General features: G+C 40.7%; 1 protein-coding gene across 2 annotated transcripts; it reads right to left on the bottom strand.

The window, feature by feature from the left end:
• Positions 1-3,246: 3,246 nt before the first annotated feature.
• Positions 3,247-17,518, bottom strand: emp2 (epithelial membrane protein 2). 2 transcript variants are annotated; one of them, XM_039824629.1, is made up of 5 exons: positions 17,329-17,518; positions 5,776-6,078; positions 5,584-5,692; positions 5,353-5,493; positions 3,247-4,296 (listed from the first exon to the last, which is right to left on the bottom strand). In XM_039824629.1, the coding sequence occupies exons 2-5, from the start codon at positions 5,851-5,853 to the stop codon at positions 4,127-4,129; spliced, it is 498 nt and encodes a 165-aa protein (XP_039680563.1). In that variant the 5' UTR covers positions 5,854-6,078; positions 17,329-17,518; the 3' UTR covers positions 3,247-4,126. The 2 variants fall into 2 exon arrangements, with proteins under 2 accessions (XP_039680563.1, XP_039680564.1); XM_039824630.1 differs by lacking the exon at positions 17,329-17,518 and adding an exon at positions 12,102-12,223.
• Positions 17,519-20,922: the final 3,404 nt, after the last annotated feature.

Below are 20,922 nucleotides of genomic sequence, written 5' to 3'. Positions count from 1 at the left end.
TTTTTTCTTTTTCTTCTTCTTCTTCTTCTTCTGCTTCTTCGTTTGTGTTTTACGGCAGGTGGAATCCTATGCGTTGCATTACTGCCTCCTACTGGTATTACTCGTCATCTATTAGTCCGATGCAGTGGTGTAGTCTAATGTACTGTAGTGGGTATCACTTCGTGGAGCTTCTCAACTCCGAAAACTTTGAAGCAAATTGTCAATTGTGTGTGTGTTTATTTTAAATTTTATGGGCTATCCCAAAATATCTCGGCACATCACTGTTTTTTTTCACAATTCAAAACCAGTGACGTGATAAAAATACAAACAAAACAAGCTCACAGATCAAGGATAAAATCATGGGTGACTATAAGAGATGGTGGCATAGGCCTACAGTTGTGAAACTCCTCATTACAATTATAGCAAATGAGTCTCATTACATATGGTGCAATTGTTATGAATGTCAACCATTGTCAACCTATTCCCTCTGCCAGATTACTGAAAATAAGGAAAGGAGTAATCTTGGCCTACAGAAAGAGAGAGTGAAATATTGATCTTCTCCACAGGCAGGTGGATATGTGGGAATGAGGGCAGGCAGACAATTAGTATCTATGGCTACGTGACTCAATGACAGATTTTGCACACACAAGAGAAAATGTATTCATTGTAAAATACATTTATTGAGATCGACATCTGATGGATCGGGGCAACAGGGAAAACAGTATGCTTGCAGGGGAGATGAGTTTTTTTCTGAATTATTGTCAACATTGTGTAGTTTTCTATCAGGCCACTGGGTGTCAATAGCAGACACTTTAGTTTGATGACCTGTGGATACATGAAAACACACTGGTTTGGATTAAAGAAGCAGCCACTGATGTTGCAACAGAGGTAAAAAAATTAATAGCATGTTGATTTAAACCTGCAGTGGGTAGGATGTAACAAAAACGGCAGAATTTAAAAGTGTAGTTTAAAGTCAAGTTTCTGCTCAGACCATTTGCATTACAGTGTGGTGAAAGCTATAATGGAATTGTTGCCCAGCAACGCCAAAAATGAAGTGCCTACCACACCTTTATTTGACTAATAAAAGCAGAAACACTCCCATTTCCAACATCACACACACCTTAGGCCTGTGTAAAAGCTAACACAAAACTTGTGGATGAATCCAATGCAGGAATATAAACTGTTGTTTAATTTAAGTTCTTAAAACATTGACCATTTCAACATATTTTCATTATAAAGCAACATGAGACTCTCAATCAATGTGGAATTAATACTTCATTAAGCATTAGAAATATTTCAACTGCAAAATATTTTTCAAAACAAATCCCCATAAATACAGTTTTGGCTTCAACAACTCCTGTGCTTACTGCGGTGCTGTGGTTATTTGTATAGATCTACGTTGACATACATGTTAAAGCGACTACAGGAAAATGATCCCAACTATGAACCAAAACATATCCAATTCTAAATCAAGAGTGGCTCTTAACTCTACTTTCAGAGGTGATTGCCGTTGAATATCTGCAACAGAGTTTAAAATTTAGATATGTTTTGTAATCACCAACGCTAAACCAAATAGATCCAACTTATCCAACTAGATCCAACCAGCCTAATCTTTGATAAACCATATTTTACATCCCCCCCAAAGTTGTACTGCAGCAACTCACTTTTCATCTCAATACAAGTTCAAACGAGGTCTGCTGAAAGACAAAAACATGCACGCAAACAGGAGACCTAGCCTATTATTTAGCGAAACACACTTAAGATGACAACTTCAAAAAACATTTGAACGACAAACATCACAATCTCGGCCTCCAATATGTTGTTTTGATCATTTTCAAGTATCGTCTTGAGATAGCAGAGCAAAATCTTCACTTCCATTTCTTTTCCCTGAATCTTCATTATTGGAGTAGTAAGCTACCAGACTCTGTGGTCCAAATGTTGCCCGACATGAACATATTCCTACCCCAAAAAAACAACCTGGTGCACCTCTGAAGGATCCATCAATCTGATCCAAGCTGCATGCATTACAGTAGTACCCCTCAAACCAACACCAGAACAAGGAACAGTTTATACAATGTTACTGTGGGATCAAACATTATCTCTATATGTCCACAAAGGCTGAAAGTCATACTGGGAATTAGTGGCAGGTACAGTACAGTAACACATTTAGGTTACACTTTACTTGAAGGGATCTACATAAGAGTGACATGATGTCACTCTTATGTAGATCCCTTCAAGTAAAGTGCTACCCACATTTATTGTTGTTAAATTCCAGAGCACACATGTGCATAGGGGCGACAGAAATGTTTCAGTAATGGACCAAATAAACAGTAGCCCGGCCAGAGAGGGCAAGACCCAATGACTTCATACATCCTCAGTCACACGATGCTAAAATACACAACAGTGGTTTCAAACAATAAATAGCCTTTGCCTTTTTCTCAGTGAAGCTGTGAACAAAAAAGCATAATAATAATAATAACAAAGAAATGTTCATTCCTATTTCAAGTTTGCATGGTCCTATGTTGTCATTTAAAAATCCCAAATATCACAGCACATTATTGGTTCCTTTTTCATCATTAAAACACAAGTCAGTAACAGAAGAATACAAACAACGTGTTAAGCAGTCCTTCCAGAAAAATGCGGAGTTTTTTTGTGATTGTTGCAGGCAAAAATCCTTGATTATGCGGCACGTTTTCTTAAAAAATTCGATGGAATATGCGGGATATTTATGCAATTTTATGTGATGAAATTGCGGGAACTTGCAAAAATTGCGGGAACTTGCAAAAACTGCGGTTTCATGAAAAAGAGAAAAAAATGTGATTCCCCAACACCCTGCTTATGTGTTATATGTGACTCTTTTGCAACGAAAATGCGGGGACTTTTAAATCATGCAGGCCCTGCGTATTTTACACGGAAACTGGCAATTTATGCAACGAAAGTGCAGCATATTTGAAAAAATGCGGCACAAATATGCAGACTTTTGCTGATTATGCATTGAATTATGCGATCGCATTTTCTGGAGGGACTGGTTAAGATCCTACATATTATACCTCTACTAGTGCCTGACTACACTTCCTGTATGCTATGGTTAACATAAGATTCTCTTTTTTTCTTTTTCTTTCTATTATATATAGCTTTAGTATTTCAGTCTTAGAAAAAAGCTTTGAGCAATTACCTGAACTATACACACAGCTAATATGTACAAAATAAATTCACAAACAAAAGTATGGACCCTTTGGAAAGTCCCAGTAAGACATATCTTCCCACTTGTCTTCAGTTTTTATCCTTTGTGATTGGACATTTCAGACAGGTTCCTATGAATGGAGTTAGTAGGTGGGAAGCAGGACACAATGAAACAAGAGGAAGAGACAAATCATTATGCTGGAACAATTGTGTGGTGGCTCAGGGGGAAAGTTGGAAGAGGATAGCGAAGGCATGTTCTCACTAAACGCAGCAAGCAGCCTCAGGGGCCTTTTCTATGCAGAGCAGTGAGTGAGTGCTGAATGCAGCAAGGCGCCTGTGTGGTGCATTTGCTGATCTGCATTTGTATTGTGTAGATTTGATGTAAATTAATCTATCCAGCACAGATGACCCAGCTGGCAAAAGTATGACTACCCTTTTCATACTGCAGATCAAATGTGAATCATGGTGTATTTCTCGCCTTAAATGTTACCAGAAACATATTTTAGTTGGCTGTCATACACGAATACAAAGACAATCCAGTCGACTGTCAGCAGTGTTTCTGAGGCACTTATCAAAAACAAAAAGTGTATAGCACAGCCCGTCAACTGAACACACTCCTGCACGAGTCCTCGTGCATCTCAGCGAGCACATTCAGTGAGAACAATATACCATCAGGAAGGAGAAAGCTGTGCGATTATTGGGTTTTGGTTTTGAGTGTGTAAGGTGGACAAAAATGTGCGCTTTGTGGGTGAATTGCCTGGTTCTAAACCTGAGACTGGAAATGAATGTGGATTTGTGGTGTGCATGTATTTCTTTATCTCCAAGGGTATTATACAATCTAAGCGTTAGAGAGAGACTAGGTGCATGTTTGTTAAGGCAAAGTGTATGTTTGTATGCAAATGTGTCCAAGTGTTCCTGTTTATATCTTTGAATATTTGCGTGCCTGTCCTCAAGCCCATCAAATCTATTTGCGCTTCCTGAGCACCAGGTACATCAGGCCGCCGATGAAAGTCATGGGGAAGCTGATCCAGGCCAGGACATAGGAGGAGCCGTAGGAGCCTTCCTGAAGACTGGGCACATGGAAGCTCGTTTTTTGAGCCGTGTAGATGGACGCTGCGATCATCACGCATAGAGCTGGGAGGAGGAGAGAGGAGGATGGAAATTACACTGGTTAGTTAAAGAGGAAATTTCATTTAAACTACAACTACAACATTCAGCCATTTTTGTCCTGCAGCCACTCGGTGGCACTTAACGGAATAGTTTGACATTATTTTGCAAAATACACTTTTCTTGCTATGATAAGATTGATACCACCCACCAGCAGCTGGTGAGCTTAGCTTAGCACAAAGAATGGAAACTGGGGGAAACAGCTAGCCTGGCTTTGTCCAAAGGTAATGCTGACTAGCTTAATTTTCTTTGAATGGTCAGCTACAATCTGAAAGGGTTGACTTAAAGCGTTCTCCATAGCCAACTGTGCATTGCTGCTAAAGTAGAACATATTGCTTTAAAGCTGAAATCTTTAATTTCCTAAAATGAATCGTTTATATTATAATGAAACCACATTTGTTAGTGGTTGAGTGTCAACTGTTGAGAAGCTTTCTACACTTTGCCATTGTTTACTTGCTGTCAGGGTTGCACCTGTCCTGGTTGACAACGTGAATAAAGTGAACGATATATTTGATTTCAAGTCTTTTGGTAAGTTGATGGCATTTGTACAAAAATGCTGGATACCACATTATCACAAGGTGAAACGATGAGTGTGAAGGCTTTGCTATCTTTCCATTTATGAGGAAAATTGAAGATTACACATTTTACCTAACACTTTGGCTGGGACTCAAATCTTGCCAACGCAAGGACACTGCACAAAAAAACCAAGTTGGTAGTGGCTAGTAAGTGTAATAATGCACAAAAGCCCCTGTCGCACCAAATCCATGCTTTTGGGGGAATTGTTGGGTTTCTGTAAACTATAGAGTGTGGTCTAGACTTACTCTTTATGTAAAGTGTCCTGAGATAACTTCTGTTGTGATTTGATAATATAAATACAATATAATCAAAATTGAAAAGCTGCATTGACAAGTGTGTGTGTTGTGTGTGTGTGTGTGTGTGTGTGTGTGTGTGTGTGTGTGTGTGTGTGTGTGTGTGTGTGTGTGTGTGTGTGTGTGTGTGTGTGTGTGTGTGCACGTCACTCACAGGCAAATAGCTGGATGATGGATGTGAAAATGAATCTCTCTCCCTGTTGGAGCCTAAAGAGCTGAAGGATGAAGACGAAGAAACTGACACAACTTAAGATGGTGGCCAGGATCATAGTTGCCTGGACGGCCTGCAGATAGGCTGAGGAAAGAGGAGAAAGGAGGTGTTACATACACACTTACCGTACACACACACACATGCATCGATTACATAGCCACACACTTGTCTTACCTGCATCAGCCGTATGGCTGTTCTCCACAGGATAGCAGGTGGAGTTACAGGAGTACCACAGGTCAGCGTAGATCACATCACGTCCAGCTGGCGTCACCACCCACCAACGCTAAATCAGGGAGGGACACAGAGATGGTTAAAACGACGAAAATGTTCTGCCCTGCTCTGTGACCGTTCTTGGTTTATACTCACATTGTGAATGGTTGCAACAAAGAGGAGGATGGCTGCAGCCAGATGGAAGAGGATGATGCAGGCTAAGATGAACAACATGGCTGCCCTTCTGTTTGGTCAGGCCAGTTAAATATCCTACAGGCTGCTTCAGTAGCTATCTGTGTCTCTTGCTGGCTGGTTGTCAATGCGCAGAATGTACCTTTCAGCGTTTGGTGGATGGCACTCCTGTTGGATGTTTGCTTGTGTGTTTATGCTGGTTGTCACACAGGCTGGTTTGCAGGCTGATAGTCAGGAGTGGATCGAGGTCATTCACATGAAAGGAATCTGTTGGTAGCAACATGTACAACTTTAATACACACACAAATACAGGAAAGATGAATCCCTTGTGTGTTATTAGCATACATCAAACACATAGATAAAACAATTGCAGAGGGCTTACTTCCCGTGTGTTTGAGTGTTTGTCTGTGGAGTACAGTATGTGGGAGTGTGCTGTTTACTCTGCAGTGATTGAAGGCCTTAATCCTGACTATGACTTGTTGATGGAAGCAAGCAGACTGTTTACATCTTGAAATGGGCAGTCTGTGCTCGGTTCAGTCAGTGTAGACCTGAATATAACATGCTATGTTAGCATAGCAGCATTAGCAGAAAATTCCATCCAATGGTGCCAAGAATGCTAGTGCATCAAGATGCCAAAAATGATGCATGAGAGGTCAAGGGTCACTGTAATCAACCAAAGACACTTAGGGCCCTGTCTTGCACCCGGCGTAGCGCAGCACAAAGCCCGACGCAAGTGTCTTTGCTAGTTCAAGACTGACGAAGTTGTCAGTTTCCCGTCCAGCGCCCACGTCGTTTAAATAGCAAATGCACCTACGCCCATCTTTGCGCCCATGGGCGTGCTGGTCTTAAAGGGAGGTGTGTTCAGGTGCATTCTTGGCGTATTGCTATCTTGAGGCAGCGGAATGTGATTGTGCCATTGATCAACAAAAACCTGGTCTAAAGTCAATAGCGCAGCATTTCATTGTTATTTTAACAGCGCATAAGTAAAATGCGCCTAGGCTCGTGCACAGCGCGCGCACACTATGCTTGTTACACACACACAGGGAAGATTACAAATAAAAATATTACAGTGCAAATCCACCATCATAATAGCAATGCTCCAGGGTACAAACGCACCTGGTTTTTAAAGGGAATGGGAGATGACCCTCTGATTGGTTTATTGCATGTTACGCCTAGAACACACCTATGAATTAATGAAGACACTAAGTACAACCTTTATGAACCATGCACCCGGCGCGCGGACCCTTTTTAAAAATACCAAATACTTCCAGAAACCCTTGTTTGTCAAAGGGCTTTGCTCAGCATGTGAAATGCCCTGTCAGCATCATTTTGTTTAACATTCATACTGCTACAAATATAATCACACAAGAAGAGATTCTGAAATCTAGAATATATTTCTTTCCGACAAATCACTTTAAACTTTTCCAGCCCCGCTTTTAAGGCTGTTTACTATGAATGCAGAGTAAAGCCTGCATCTGCTCTACGCTTGCAGTCTGCTCTCTGTGTACACTGTACAAATCAAACTCAGCCGACTTATACGATAACGATAACATAAACATATGAGTTTGATTTCAGTAACTGCCTAAAGTCACACCAAAAACTTTCAGAAGAAGGCAGAGACAAAAGCACATGTGAGTGCAGGCACGCCCTCACACATACACACACATACACACATATACACACACACACACACACAATACACACACACACACACACACACAACACATACAAAAAGTCAGACAGCAGAGGAATTAGCCCTCTCCGCCAAAATGGAGTCGCAGTAAAAACACCCTCTCCCCCCTGACAGGAAGCAGGCCGCAGTTTTTTTGGACTGAATGTGGCTGTGGGGTGTGACTGAGTTGGGGGAAGGGGGCAAGAGGGTAAATAGTAAAACAGGAGGTGAGGAAACATCAAATGTAAGCTATGCACTTTAATTTTTTTAGAAGGGAATGTAAACTGCAATATTTTTTTCTAATCTCTTGATCAAAAACATAATGTACAGAGCTTTCAGGTCTGAAAAGTGAAGCCAATGTGTACAGAAAGTGCCTTAAACCTGGATTCTATCTAATTTCCAGCAGGGGGCGACTCTACTGGTTGCAATAAGAAGTTGGCTCGTATAGAAATCCATGAGAAAATGACCCTACTTCTCACTTCAGTAAACATTTTCATAATGAGTTTATGGTCTCAATCGCTAGTTTCAAGTCTTGTTCATATAGCATGATGTTCATCTTGTAAATGACGATCCCATTTAAAACAGACAATTCTAGCAGGAGATGCTTTAGGGCGTGGCTACACACCGACCTGTCAATCAGGACAGAGGCTTAGCAATGCATACCTATGGCACTGTGTACATTGAAATAGCCGTGAACTTGTTTTGGGGTGCTGTCCATGTTTTTGTCTTAACCCTTGTGTTGTCTTTTTGGCAACTTTGTGTTTTTCTGGGTCCAAATTTCAACATTTTGTTGTTCTTTTTCTACACTTTTCTCGACGTTTTTGTCAAATTTATTGCAATTTATTTGTCACTTTTTCTGATGTTTTTTGTCACTTTTGTTCAACAAGTTTTTGTCACCTTTGGTGTAACACTTTACAATAAGGTACACAAAAAAATAGGTAGCTAGTTAATGATTAGTTACTGTTTTTGAAAGGGTAGTTACCCTTTTTGAAAAGGGTAGTTACCCTTTTTCAGAAGGGTAACGAATGGTTAGTTACCCCTTTTCAAAAGGGTAGTTACCCTTTTTGAGAAGGGTAGTTACCCTTTTTGAAGGGTAGTTACCCTTTTTGAAAAGGGTAGTTACCCTTTTTCAGAAGGGTAACGAATGGTTAGTTACCCCTTTTCAAAAGGGTAGTTACCCTTTTTGAGAAGGGTAGTTACCCTTTTTGAAAAGAGTAGTTACCCTTTTTCAAAAGGGTAGTTACCCTTTTTCAGAAGGGTAACGAATGGTTAGTTACCCCTTTTCAAAAGGGTAGTTACCCTTTTTGAGAAGGGTAGTTACCCTTTTTGAAAAGAGTAGTTACCCTTTTTCAGAAGGGTAGTTACCCTTTTTCAAAAGGGTAGTTACCCTTTTTCAGAAGGGTAACGAATGGTTAGTTACCCTTTTTCAAAAGGGTAGTTACCCTTTTTCAGAATCCATCGTTTACTCCAGCTGCTAGCTAACCGTAGGCTAACGTTAGCTGCTGCCAACTGTAGTGTTAACTAGCGTCCCGTGCGGCTATGTTTCAGTTCCCTCTAACGTCCGTTTTCGGAGCATCAGAGAGAAGCGCAGGCATTTAAGTGGCACCTAAATAAGGCACCAAAATCCGCGTTGTTATTCGGTCCGGTAGATAACGGTCGTTAAGACACCGGTGGCGTATTAGCACCGGGTCTGTGCAGGTTTGATGGATCGCATACAAACCAATAGGGTGTCGGAATGGCTATGTTTATACTTACCACTATACCACAATCAAATTAACTCTCTCCGGATGGAGCGATTTGGATAGGGTTTTTTGAGTGTGTGTGTTTGAACGATGACGAGCCGGAAGGAAAACAAGCCGAACTGAAATATGAGTAACGAGGCTATTTTTAAAATGTAAGAAGTAGAAAGTACAGATAATTCCGTGAAAATGTAAGGAGTAGAAGTAAAAAGTATGCTGTAAAATAATTACTCCAGTAAAGTATAGATACCCAAAAATTCTACTTAAGTAAGGTAACGAAGTATTTGTACTTCGTTACTTGACACCTCTGGTAGTTAGCCTTTTTGAAAAGGGTAGTTACCCTTTTTCAGAAGGGTAGTTACCCTTTTTGAAAAGGGTAACGAATGGTTAGTTACCCTTTTTGAAAAGGGTAGTTACCCTTTTTCAGAAGGGTAGTTACCCTTTTTGAAAAGGGTAACGAATGGTTAGTTACCCTTTTTGAAAAGGGTAGTTACCCTTTTTCAGAAGAGTAGTTACCCTTTTTCAGAAGGGTAGTTACCCTTTTTGAAAAGAGTAGTTACCCTTTTTCAGAAGGGTAACGAATGGTTAGTTACAAAAGGGTAGTTAACTACCTTTTTCTACCCTTTTCAAAAAGGGTAACTAACCATTCGTTACCCTTCTGAAAAAGGGTAACCATTCGTTACCCTTCTGAAAAAGGGTAACTACCCTTTTCAAAAAGGGTAACTACCCATGTGAAAAAGGGTAACTAACCATTCGTTACCCTTCTGAAAAAGGGTAACTACTCTTCTGAAAAAGGGTAACTACCCTTTTCAAAAAGGGTAACTACCCTTCTGAAAAAGGGTAACTACTCTTCTGAAAAAGGGTAACTACCCTTTTCAAAAAGGGTAACTACCCTTTCAAAAACAGTAACTAATCATTAACTGCCTATTTTTTTGTGTACCTTATTGTAAAGTGTTACCACCTTTGGCAGTGTTTTTGATGTTTTTTTGTCACTTTATTTGATTTTTTGGTCACTTTTTTCAGCGTTTAAAAAAAAAGAGAAGACAACAGGAGGGTTAAACATTGACCCTCTCACAGCGTGTTTTCATTTCGTCAAAGTTAATTGGAACAACTGGTCAACTAAAAATGTCTTGTTCAGCGTTTGGTAGCACCTTGCCAAGAGCAGCGCCATTAAAATCTAGCTTAGCCATGTCCATTGTTGCCAACTCTTTTCCGATGAAAGTAGCTAGCACTAGCTCCAAACATCACTAAAAGTTGCCAGATGATGCCATACACTCATTTGCATATTGGTGATGTCATTGTGTATCATTTGCATAAAGCTTAGTGGTCATGTCGGCTGACTGTCTGCTGCTCATGGCGCAAGAGAAGAGGGAGAGAGAGAGAGAGAGAGAGAGACCCTGTGCTGTTGGCAGAAGAGCCGTGGACTGTAATTACTCTGAGCAGCATGCATGAGAATGAATAACAATTAAATATAGGCTTATCTCGCTTTTCCCCTGATAGTCTGAAGTTGCAAAATTTGCTGAAAGTCTCTTTTTAGAAAGAAGGTAGCTAAGAGAGTCTGAAAAGTTTCTAAATCTAGCGAGAGCGAAAATTGTAAATTATAACATTTTAATAGTGCAATACTGCTAGCGCAAAAAGTGGAGGGCACAGAGTTGGAAAGACAGGAAAGCTAAGGTGAAGGACCAGCAATTTAATTCACTACATCCATTGCAAAGCATCTCTCTGTTATTTAAGTCTAATCTGACCTGCAGGAAATATCTTCAAAGCAGCAAGCAATCTCCTAGACATGTACACACACACACACACACACACACACAGCTGGATCTGATTTAATCTGCAGCTGCTTTCACGTCTCAGTGGAGAGAAGATGAAGGGAAGAGGGAGGGGGAGACAGAGAGAGAAAAAAGGGAACCCCTTCAGAGGGGAATGGAGGGAAGCGAGAAAAACAAAAACAAGAGCATAAACGTACACACACATGCTGTAATGTATACACGCATGCATATAAGCTACACAAAACCGAAAACATATAGCCTGCTAAGAAACTTACAAAAATGATAGACTCACAGACACAGTTCAGATAATTCAAGTTAATTCAAACTGTGTAGACCACATACTGTACATAAAAGCCTGGTGATGACTGACAGCGCAGACCGCTCCTGTAAATTGTGTATACATTCTCCTGTAAATTATGCATACATTCTCCTTTGTGTGTGTTTATATAGCTTTACTGCTTTGGTAGTCCAAACTGTAATGATCATATACAAGGGAAATTATCTAAAACTACAATTATGCTGATTTATTATTGTCATCTCTTTCTTCGTGTGGGTGGATGATGAACTATTCCTTTGGCCATTACTTTTATTTTATTGAGCCAACATAATACAATGCTGCAAAATAATAATCATTTTAAAATGAGTAATTTATCTATTTTTGTGAAGAAACAAACCAAACATTACTCCATTACTTCTGAAAACTAGCCCTCTTTCTCTCCCTCTCTCTCTCTCTCTCTCTTTTTCACTGACCATTTTCAGCAGACAGATTCACACAAACATTAACCTAAATGTGGAGGCCTGTATTCCCCGGGGTTCCTTGGGAACTGGGTTGCCTTGCAGAGCTTTCACTCAGCGCTGATAGTAAAGTGTGAAAGCACTGAGGCTCACCTCTGACCCCAGGCAACAGCTGCAGACACACATATATACGCACAGAGTACATAGCTGCGTGCATGCTGTATATATTAGCCTCGCTAGTCTGGCATGCATAACACAGATATTTTGCGCCTTATCTATCATAATAGATATACGCTCAGCTGTGGCGAGTCAATCAGCGGAAGAGTGACAGACTGTCTTCATTATCAAAGTTAGAGATAATCCTATACTCACCATACAGCAGTCAGGTCATTAATAAAGTAAACTGGATTATGATAAAATAACAAATACTGTAGTTTTGTGTAATCACATAGGTAGGCTGATTCTGTCGGACTCCGCACACCTCTCCTGACACGCACACTGACAAACAGGCTGCCATTCCTCCTCTCCACTCAGCCTTATAATAGGAGGCTGGGGGACTCGATGCAAGTATGTGTGTGTGTGTGTGTGTGTGTGTGTGTGTGTGTGTGTGTGTGTGTTTGTGCCGACTGACTCCCTTCCCTGGTGGAAAATGCTGACTTTTAATGTCCTGTTTTTACTCTTTTCATAAAACACAAAGCCACAGACTTAACTGGGCCTCTGTATCTCACTCCCCCGTCTCTCTCACTGTCCCACTCTCTCTTTCTCTGTATGTTTCTCTTTCTGTCTTTGGCCATGGAAAAAACTAATTGAGGAAGAGAAAAGGAAAGAAGGCTTCCAGTGGAGCCCTCTGGCCCCTCATGAGGTCCTAAGTTGTGACTCCTCTGGCCCTTTATGAGGTCCTAATGGTGCGTTCTTTTTTCCACCGAAGTCGTTTTACGAGTTGTTTTCCGAAGTTACGACCCGGAAGTTGCAAAAAGAACGCCCCCGAGGTCGTATTTACAACTCGTCAAGTCGTCTGAACTCAGAGGACCCCGAGTTCACTTTCAAAGATGGCTACGTCGTGCATCACACGTAGTAAACATTGTGGTTTTCTACAGTTTTAAGCACTTTTGTCTTTGTTGTAACCAAATGAAGAAGTCGTACACATAGCACTGTATACTGCTACCTATAGGCATGTCGCTACAGTCTTATTAGGAGTTAAATACCGCCTGATTAGTTATTTTGTAGCTTGTGCAGCTGAGACACTCGGTTGCTATATGACAACAACGGCTTTAAGCCGAGCCTTGAGCAGAAAGCAGAGCAGTAGCCTAACGTTAACGTTAATCAAAACGTAATTTTCATGCATCAAACTGTGAAATATAGTTGTGTAATATGTCAATAACTGGGTGAATAGAATCCTAAATGTTACTAAAAATGTTACAAAAATCCATCTTTTCTCCAACTCGTAGTATTGTGTGACAAAAAGAACGCAACAACCCACGGTAACTCGTTTTCCGACATGGATGTGACGTCACACTCGAGCTACTAGTTGCGATTACGAGACAAAAAGAACGCACCATAAGTTGTGACTCCTCTGGCCCCTCATGAGGTCCTAAATTGTGACTCCTCTGGACCCTTATGAGGTCCTAAGTTGTGACTCTATATGCAACATTTCCTCCTCCAAACCACCTACTAATGTAACATTTTTAACTGACTCGCTTTATGTTTCTTCCATAAGGTCAAAACAGTGTGTGTGTGTGTGTGTGTGTGTGTGTGTGTGTGTGTGTGTGTGTGTGTGTGTGTGTGTGTGTGTGTGTGCGTGTGTGTGTGTGTGTGTGTGTGTGCGTGTGTGTGTGTGTACACAACAAGAATATCCAAGCCAGGGCTTATTTTTAGAGAAAACACAAAAGGCTTTCTTCCCTGGAGTGAAGCCAGTGGCCAAACAAAGTTTTGTTAAGGACGAGCACACTAGACACCAACAGGCACAGATCAGATGCACACACACAGTTTGGTTGTTCATGCATGTATTATGAAAACCTCAGTCAGGATTTTTTTGCCAAGTGTTTTTTTTATTTTTCTTCAGAATTGCATTATGGACTTACAGCTGGCTGCCTGCAACTCTGAAAGAAGCTTGTGAAGCAAAAAGCAAAACTGGTCTGGATGAAAGGTGCGGGGACAACTTGGCTATTTGCACATCTTTAACACTAGAAAGCCAAATATCTGACAGTTTGGCTTGAGGGTGTCACCAGAGGATAAGCCATGGTGGCTGTGTCCCAATTCAGAGGCTGGATCCAACACTATTCACAATTTTTGGCCAAACACAGCCTTTTTTATACTGCATTTGGAGAACAAAACCAGTATATCCCAAATGCACGATAGTTTTGAGGTCACTGAGGTTAGACCATCACATGTGGGGAGAAGGCTCAGGCTATCTCTGGCATTTTATGAGGACATTCACATCCTAATGCAACACTGTCACTTTATTTCTCACTATGCACACTCTTACTAAGACAAGAGTGGACCGTTCTTTCTAAAACATGTGGAAAATGGATTATAAAGTGCATACAAATGATGCATTCACAGCCCAAACTGACAACAACACTGTCTTTTCAAACTGAATTTTAAACTGGTCATGAGGCTGTTCTATTACTGGCAACACGAGCCTAATAACTTGACATTTCCTCGATCATTTTTATCATAACCCCAAAATCTATCAGTCCCTCTACATTATCGCTGGTGTTGGGGATTTCCTCCTCTGTGTCCCCCCCTTTTGGGACAATGTGTCTGACTCCAAATAAAAGACCTATATATCCCCACGCATTCGTTAATTTGGAATTACATTGATCCTAAGCAAGAGCCAAATAAGACGATAAGATAAAGTCAAATACATTTGTTTAATCAGTCAAGCATCGGAGTTTCAATACACAGATCTGTGGGATCACAAAGCACGCAGAGACTCAGTTTACCAAAAAGCCAGAGCCGGTCCACGTATCTCTAGACTGTCAGACCTCAATAGCCCCGATCTATTCTTCCCCTCATCTCTTACACTTTCTTTCTTGGGCCCCCTCTTCTTCTTCCGCACCGGGACTGCTATCTTCACACAACACCCGCCAGGCTGTATTATGTCTCGTCTTGATTTGCTCTCACGCGAAGCGGTACATTCTGCTCCTGTTTCAATTATTACTCAATGTACTTTGCTCGAGGTCACTGTGACTCTAACTATCTTATAGTTATGGCTTAAACTAAATAAGCATACACCAAAACACACATGATCTCTTATGGAAACATTTTACATTCTTATTATATTTATCTGCAATTAGTAAGAACATTATGCTACACTGACTTTAAAATAAATAGTTGAGCTATGATGAGTTTTGTTGCATACCAAGGGAATAGATAATCATTGTACTGTACTGCAGAAATATGGTATGTGTGTGTGTGTTGTGTGTGTGTGTACGACATGACAAATGAGCACACAGACACACACATGCATACTACTGTTTTCCTGCTGTGTTTAAAGATTTCCCTCTGACGCAGGAATTCTTTCATGTTGGACACTTGGTTTGTTAGGTGTGTGTGAAATTTGTGAAATGTGTGTGTGTGTGTGTGTGTGTGTGTGTGTGTGTGTGTGTGTGTGTGTGTGTGTGTGTGTGTGTGTGTGTGTGTGTGTGTGTGTGTGTGTGTGTGAGACAGCGTTCAGTAATGACTCCCACATGGCAGAGAGAAGTTGAGAAACACCTGATAGAGATGTACATGAGAGACATCCATCCTCATCTGTTAATCATGTCCCCATTCTCTTCCTTTTTTTTTTCTATTCCACTCTGTCACTTAACACGTCTTCCCTGAAAGTTTTCATCTGTCAGCACCTTTTAGAACCTCACACCCCTGACTAATCCTCTTATCAAATATCACACACCTCTCTCCTCCTGCTACTTCAGTGTGACTGAAAACACTTTTGAATTAACACCTGCCTTTAAAACGTCCATGCCTTGGTGTGTCACGTCACATCCAAAACAGTTAGGGGCAGAAGGTGAAGCACAAAGGGTGCAGCACTGTCCAAATACTTCGGATAGAGAAAGGACTTCTGCTTGAGGAGAATGTAGCCACTGGACAGATCAAACTTCAGTTACAGGCTATTATGTCTGCCACAAGCCTTCTGTAAAGCTCAACTCTGGTGGGAAAAAGCTTCCATATTTAGCTGTTCATTAGTGGTCGTTTAACACATTACTTCACACATTTGTATGTTTGATGACTGTGGAACAGAACAGAAGAAAACAGAACAGAACAGAACAGAACAGAACAGAAGAGATTACACTTAGAGTTGATGTAATGTAATATAATAAGATGGGGGGGGGGGGGTCACCAGCGTCACAAGAACAACATGTGTGAAATCAGTGTTGGTGTTCATGTTCAGCTGCAGTTTCCATGAGCAACTTGAATGGGCCCATAATCTTCCTTCTATTGTTTTTCGTCCTTATCTGCCTTTTTCCATGCATTGTGTGCAATAGTTTATAAGTGCACGTCCACAGTGGGATGCAAGTTACTTTCCGATAGATTGTTGCATAATATATGACAGTAATCTTCAGACCAATTGCCATAATAGCAGTGCTTTCCTCTGACTGCATTCTCTGTCATGCAAACATTGCCTGATGAGAATGAGTCTCTATTTCTGCAGCCCAGTATGAACAATATCCTCTAACCATGAAAAACCTGGACCAGGTTGTTGTTGTTTTCAACCACAAGAGGGAGCCCCCCTGGAGGGAATGTCGATGCAACAGTAATCACCTGCCTCATCAAAAGTAAGGTGCAAATCAGTCCACAATGCAAGATAGGGGCAGCTGTATTCAGCATTATATTGCAAATAATGTGCTTAACATGGGACCTGAACAGATTTACCTATGATAATCAGATTCTGTTCAGTTCAAATACACACTTACACTCATATAATCCTATATGCGAACTACAAAATCCCTAATCTATAGGAACATAATTATAATTTAGTTTTACCATATGGACATGCTTGCAGATAGCCTACAAAGTGCCATAAATTCAGTGTTATTATGTCTAGATATGTATCCAACACAACAGATACACTCAAAAAGTACCTATGACACACACACATTTCCTGTGTCCATTGAAAAAAATAGCAAATAGTTCCCTCGCAACGCACTAAACAGCCATTCACAGCACTCAGACACAAAACACGCACCCACGCACACACTGGTGGCAGACAACGCCCCTTTCATTTCCAGTGTCTGAAACTTGGAGCCTCTCAGCAAAGTTACGGTCTGTGTAAAGAAAATATCCGCAGGGGGGAGCACTGCAGCAAAGGCTTAAAGGGAATATGATATATGATCAGGAATGATCAAACAAAAAAAACTATCCTCATTTTTAAAGATATGCTATACAAATCTCCAGACTGAGAAGCAAATATTTTAGGAATACTTTAGAATAGCTATTATAGTAACTTGTTTAAAATATCCCATACCAGGAATAACTCACCACAAAGACATTTAGTCACTATAACAGTGTTATTGGTTTATTAAAGAGGGGATCCCATAGAGAAAGTTCCGTGCAGCATTCAAACAACATGCAAACAAAAAATAAGTAATTGACTTACCGAGTGTAGACCGTGAAGATGTGTGGAATTCCAGATGTGACTGTGACTGTGAGTGTGAATGTGAAAAGATAAATTGAGGGATGATAAATTGGAGGGAAAAAAAACAGCCGTCAAAGGTGACAAAACAGCAGCTGGAGATCTCACTGGTAGTCTCAAAAAAAAGTTTGAAAACGCACGTTCTCTGTAAAGGCTGTCCTGAGCTCGTGTGGGAGGGCCGGAGGGCTGGAGCTGGGTGTGGTTTGAGATTTGCGACATGCGAACATGCGCGTGTGTGTGTGTGTGTGTGTGTGTGTGTGTGTGTGTGTGTGTGTGTGTGTGTGTGTGTGTGTGTGTGTGTGGACTTGTTTAACTATATTCGTGGGGTCCAAAAACCCAGTATACTTGTGGGGTCCCAACAGCTTTGTGGGGCCAAAATGCTGGACCCCACAAGTTTAAAGGGCTGTTTGAGGGTTAAGACTTGGTTTTAGGATTAGGGTTAGAATTAGGTTATGGTTAGGGTGAGGGTAAGGGTTAAGGTTAGGTATTTAGTTGTGATGGTTAAGGTTAGGGTAAGGGGCTAGGGAATGCATTATGTCAATGACGGGTCCCCACTGATATGTGAAATAAACTTGTGTGTGTGTTTTTTTTTTTTTTTTTTTTTTTTTTTTTTTTTTTTTTTTTTTTTTTTTTTTTTTTTTTTTTTTTTTTTTTTTTTTTTTTTTTTTTTTTTTTGTTTGTGTGTTTTTGTGTGTGTGTGTGTGTTTGGGAGTGGGTGTGTAAAAATAACTAAAAACAATTAATAAAAATGAAGTAAGATTAAAATTCTTGTGGCAGACAAGAAACGGCAGAGGTCAGACGGAGAGTGAGACAAAAGGAAATGAAAAGGATAAAGGGGGATGAAAAGTCAAGAAGAGGAAGGAATACAGTCTGGAAAGAATAGTGAAAAGGAGCAACAGGGCAAATGTTTATAAGAGAGAAATAGAGAGGTGAAAAGGAGCAGAAGAATATGAGGTTTTGCACATAATTATCATGATTTTATAAATATTATTTCCCGTTTTTTTCCACGTTTTCATTTATATTAGCCTACAGGTTGAAGTGGATCAGAGTGTTAGTGGAGTAGTCATTTTCCTTTTCATCTGGGAAAACTCCTTTTTTTTATTGTTGTGGTGTGTTTCTGCACCACACCTCCCTGAACAGGGTGGGCAGAACTGGAAGAGGTCAGTTTGTGTTTCTCTCTTTTCTTGGCTGGCTATCATAGCTCATTGTAATTAAAACAGGTATTCTCTTTCAACTGCCAAAAATGTAAGACATATCACTTTTTAGATTCCACATGGTTTCATGTCTACAACAAAACACATTCATGAAAAGGTTAGAGCAATTAGCAATCAACATAGGCTGTTAGAAAAAGAAATGTTCTGTCCCTCTTTTTTGTTTTCATCCCCAGCTTCTCTGCAATCAAAGTTCTACCCTCTGTCAAACCCCACCAGCTGTTTCACTTCATTTCTTTTACGGCATTTTCCGCTGTCATTCTTACACACAAGAACATTTTTGGTCAGATTGCTCGAGTACTCCAGACTTTACAACAAGCTCAATATTCATGCTTTCTGTCCCATCATTTTACCCTTTTAGATTGCCACAGTTCTGTAATTTTGGTACAATATGCGCTCAATGTGGTTTTGACTATATTTTTAAGTCGTTCTGCAATATTTGAGATAGTAAAAGGAATAGTTTTATATTTTAGTAAATGCATTTATTGACTTTCTTACTGAGAGTTGGATGAAAAGATTGATACCAATCTCATGTATGCTCGGTAAATATGAGGCTACAATCAGCAACTGTTTAGCTTAGTTTAGCTTAGCATAGCACAATGACTGGAAACAGGGGAAACAGCTAGCATGTCTCTGTCCAAAGGTATAACTAAATTAGCCTGCCACCACAGTGAAGACAAGACTCCAGGAAGTCACTGTGCAGGCTGCTCTCATTAACCATTCATACATATAGCTATGAAAAGTAATGCACTGTAATTCATATGTATTCCATGTATTTATTGCTGTATGCACCACATTGACTGCTGCTGTAAAAGGGCACTCTGGTCTGCATAGGGAGGAGGTCAGGGTGGATGGGTAGGTCATAAAATGGAGCGCTTTCAAGCAGGGGAGCTGAGTTCTAAGTCCTGGGGAAAACACAAGACGTTTACCCAGGAAACGCGTGTTGGTGTCCCGGTACTGCCCCAGGGGGCCAGTGTTTTAATCCCAACCCCGATAATTTTTCTAATCTTAACTAGTCACTTTGGTGCCTAAACTTAACTTTCGTCGCCGCATAACGACTACCTTTTGTTGGCTAGCGTACCTCCTATGTGGAGATTGTAGGCCAAAAAGCCATCACCTTCCGTTAGCATTCCATTGACTCCCATTCATTTTGGCGTCACTTTAACAGCGAATAACTTTACATCTGAAGCGTTTAAAGACTCTATTTAGCCATTGTTTATTTCTAAAGAAACACGACAATGTATAAAAGGCTCCATTACCTTGTATCTCACGTTATGGCTCCGTAGCAGACGTTTTTGTAAAAATAGGCTAATGACCACGCACCTTTCTGTCGCACAGTAGAGAAATTACCGTATAGTCAGGAGAAGCTCACAGGCAGTTTCGATTTACATTAGCTGTTTACGTTTAATTACTAATGTTAGCTAGCATTTTAGTTAGCAATAATTAGCCTGTGCCTAAATTATCTCCTTACATATACCTACTGCAAGATTGGGAATGATTGAGATTTCTCTTGGCACAGCTACCAGAAGACTTACAGCTTTCAGACAGGTTGCTCACGTCACATCTACATCGTCAAGCTCAGTTTGAGGCTGCGCAGTACGCCCAGCCATCACCGGAAAAGTGACTTCACTGGTCTCCGTCGAAGTATATGGCGTCGCTGTGTCCATTCGTTTACTGTCTATGGCTAAAATGCAACTGCAACGGCCACTAAAAGGATTGTCACCTATGAGTGCTCTGTAGCAGGATGATAGTCACGTTTTGTCAGCTAAACTCAACTGCAATGGCCTCTGAAACGACCGGCCCCCTGGTGATACCTGGCTCACTGCAACCTTTTTTTCCGCTAAATTTAACTGTAAAGACTTAACTGTCACGTGACCGGTTGTCACGTGACCAGCCGGCGGTCACCTAATTTCGTAGGAGATCATGCAAATTGTTGTGCATAACTTTTCATACGATATCATACGAACCCGTTCATGTGAATGTATTGCACTGCGCTGTGCCAAGAATAGTCTAGCCAAGAGATGTTTGCATTCATTTTCAGCTGAAGGTGTAAAAGGCCTGTGTTTACAAAATGCCACACCCATCTCTAAAAGCATATCAGCCCTGGGGCTGAGTCGACAAACAGCTGTCACATCGAGACTTTCCATTTGCAAAGAATTGATATTTGAAAACACTTGACTGAAATCTGAACAATTACCCAACCTGGAAAGGTTTGCTCTGGTCAGTTTTATACCAGTTTTACACCTGATTTACATAATGACCTTAGGACATCAGGGTCTTTGTTCGTCCCCTGTGCTCAGTGGTCCGATGTTGCCATTGTGACCAGATGGGATTCTTTTGTGGGGTC

The sequence above is a fragment of the Perca fluviatilis genome, chromosome 15, assembly GCF_010015445.1.
Source record: "Perca fluviatilis chromosome 15, GENO_Pfluv_1.0, whole genome shotgun sequence".
NCBI classification, from domain to species: Eukaryota; Metazoa; Chordata; class Actinopteri; order Perciformes; family Percidae; genus Perca; species Perca fluviatilis.
This window is presented reverse-complemented; position numbering and strand designations above follow the sequence as displayed.

Excerpts from the sequence above, each read along its gene's own strand:
- emp2 (XM_039824629.1), bottom strand. The coding sequence starts at position 5,853 with ATGTTGTTCATCTTAGCCTGCATCATCCTCTTCCATCTGGCTGCAGCC. Across the intron at positions 5,494-5,583 it reads CAGCCATACGGCTGATGCAG|CCTATCTGCAGGCCGTCCAG; the intron begins GTAAGACAAGTG and ends CTCTTTCCTCAG. Across the intron at positions 4,297-5,352 it reads CATCATCCAGCTATTTGCCT|CTCTATGCGTGATGATCGCA; the intron begins GTGAGTGACGTG and ends TCCTCCTCCCAG.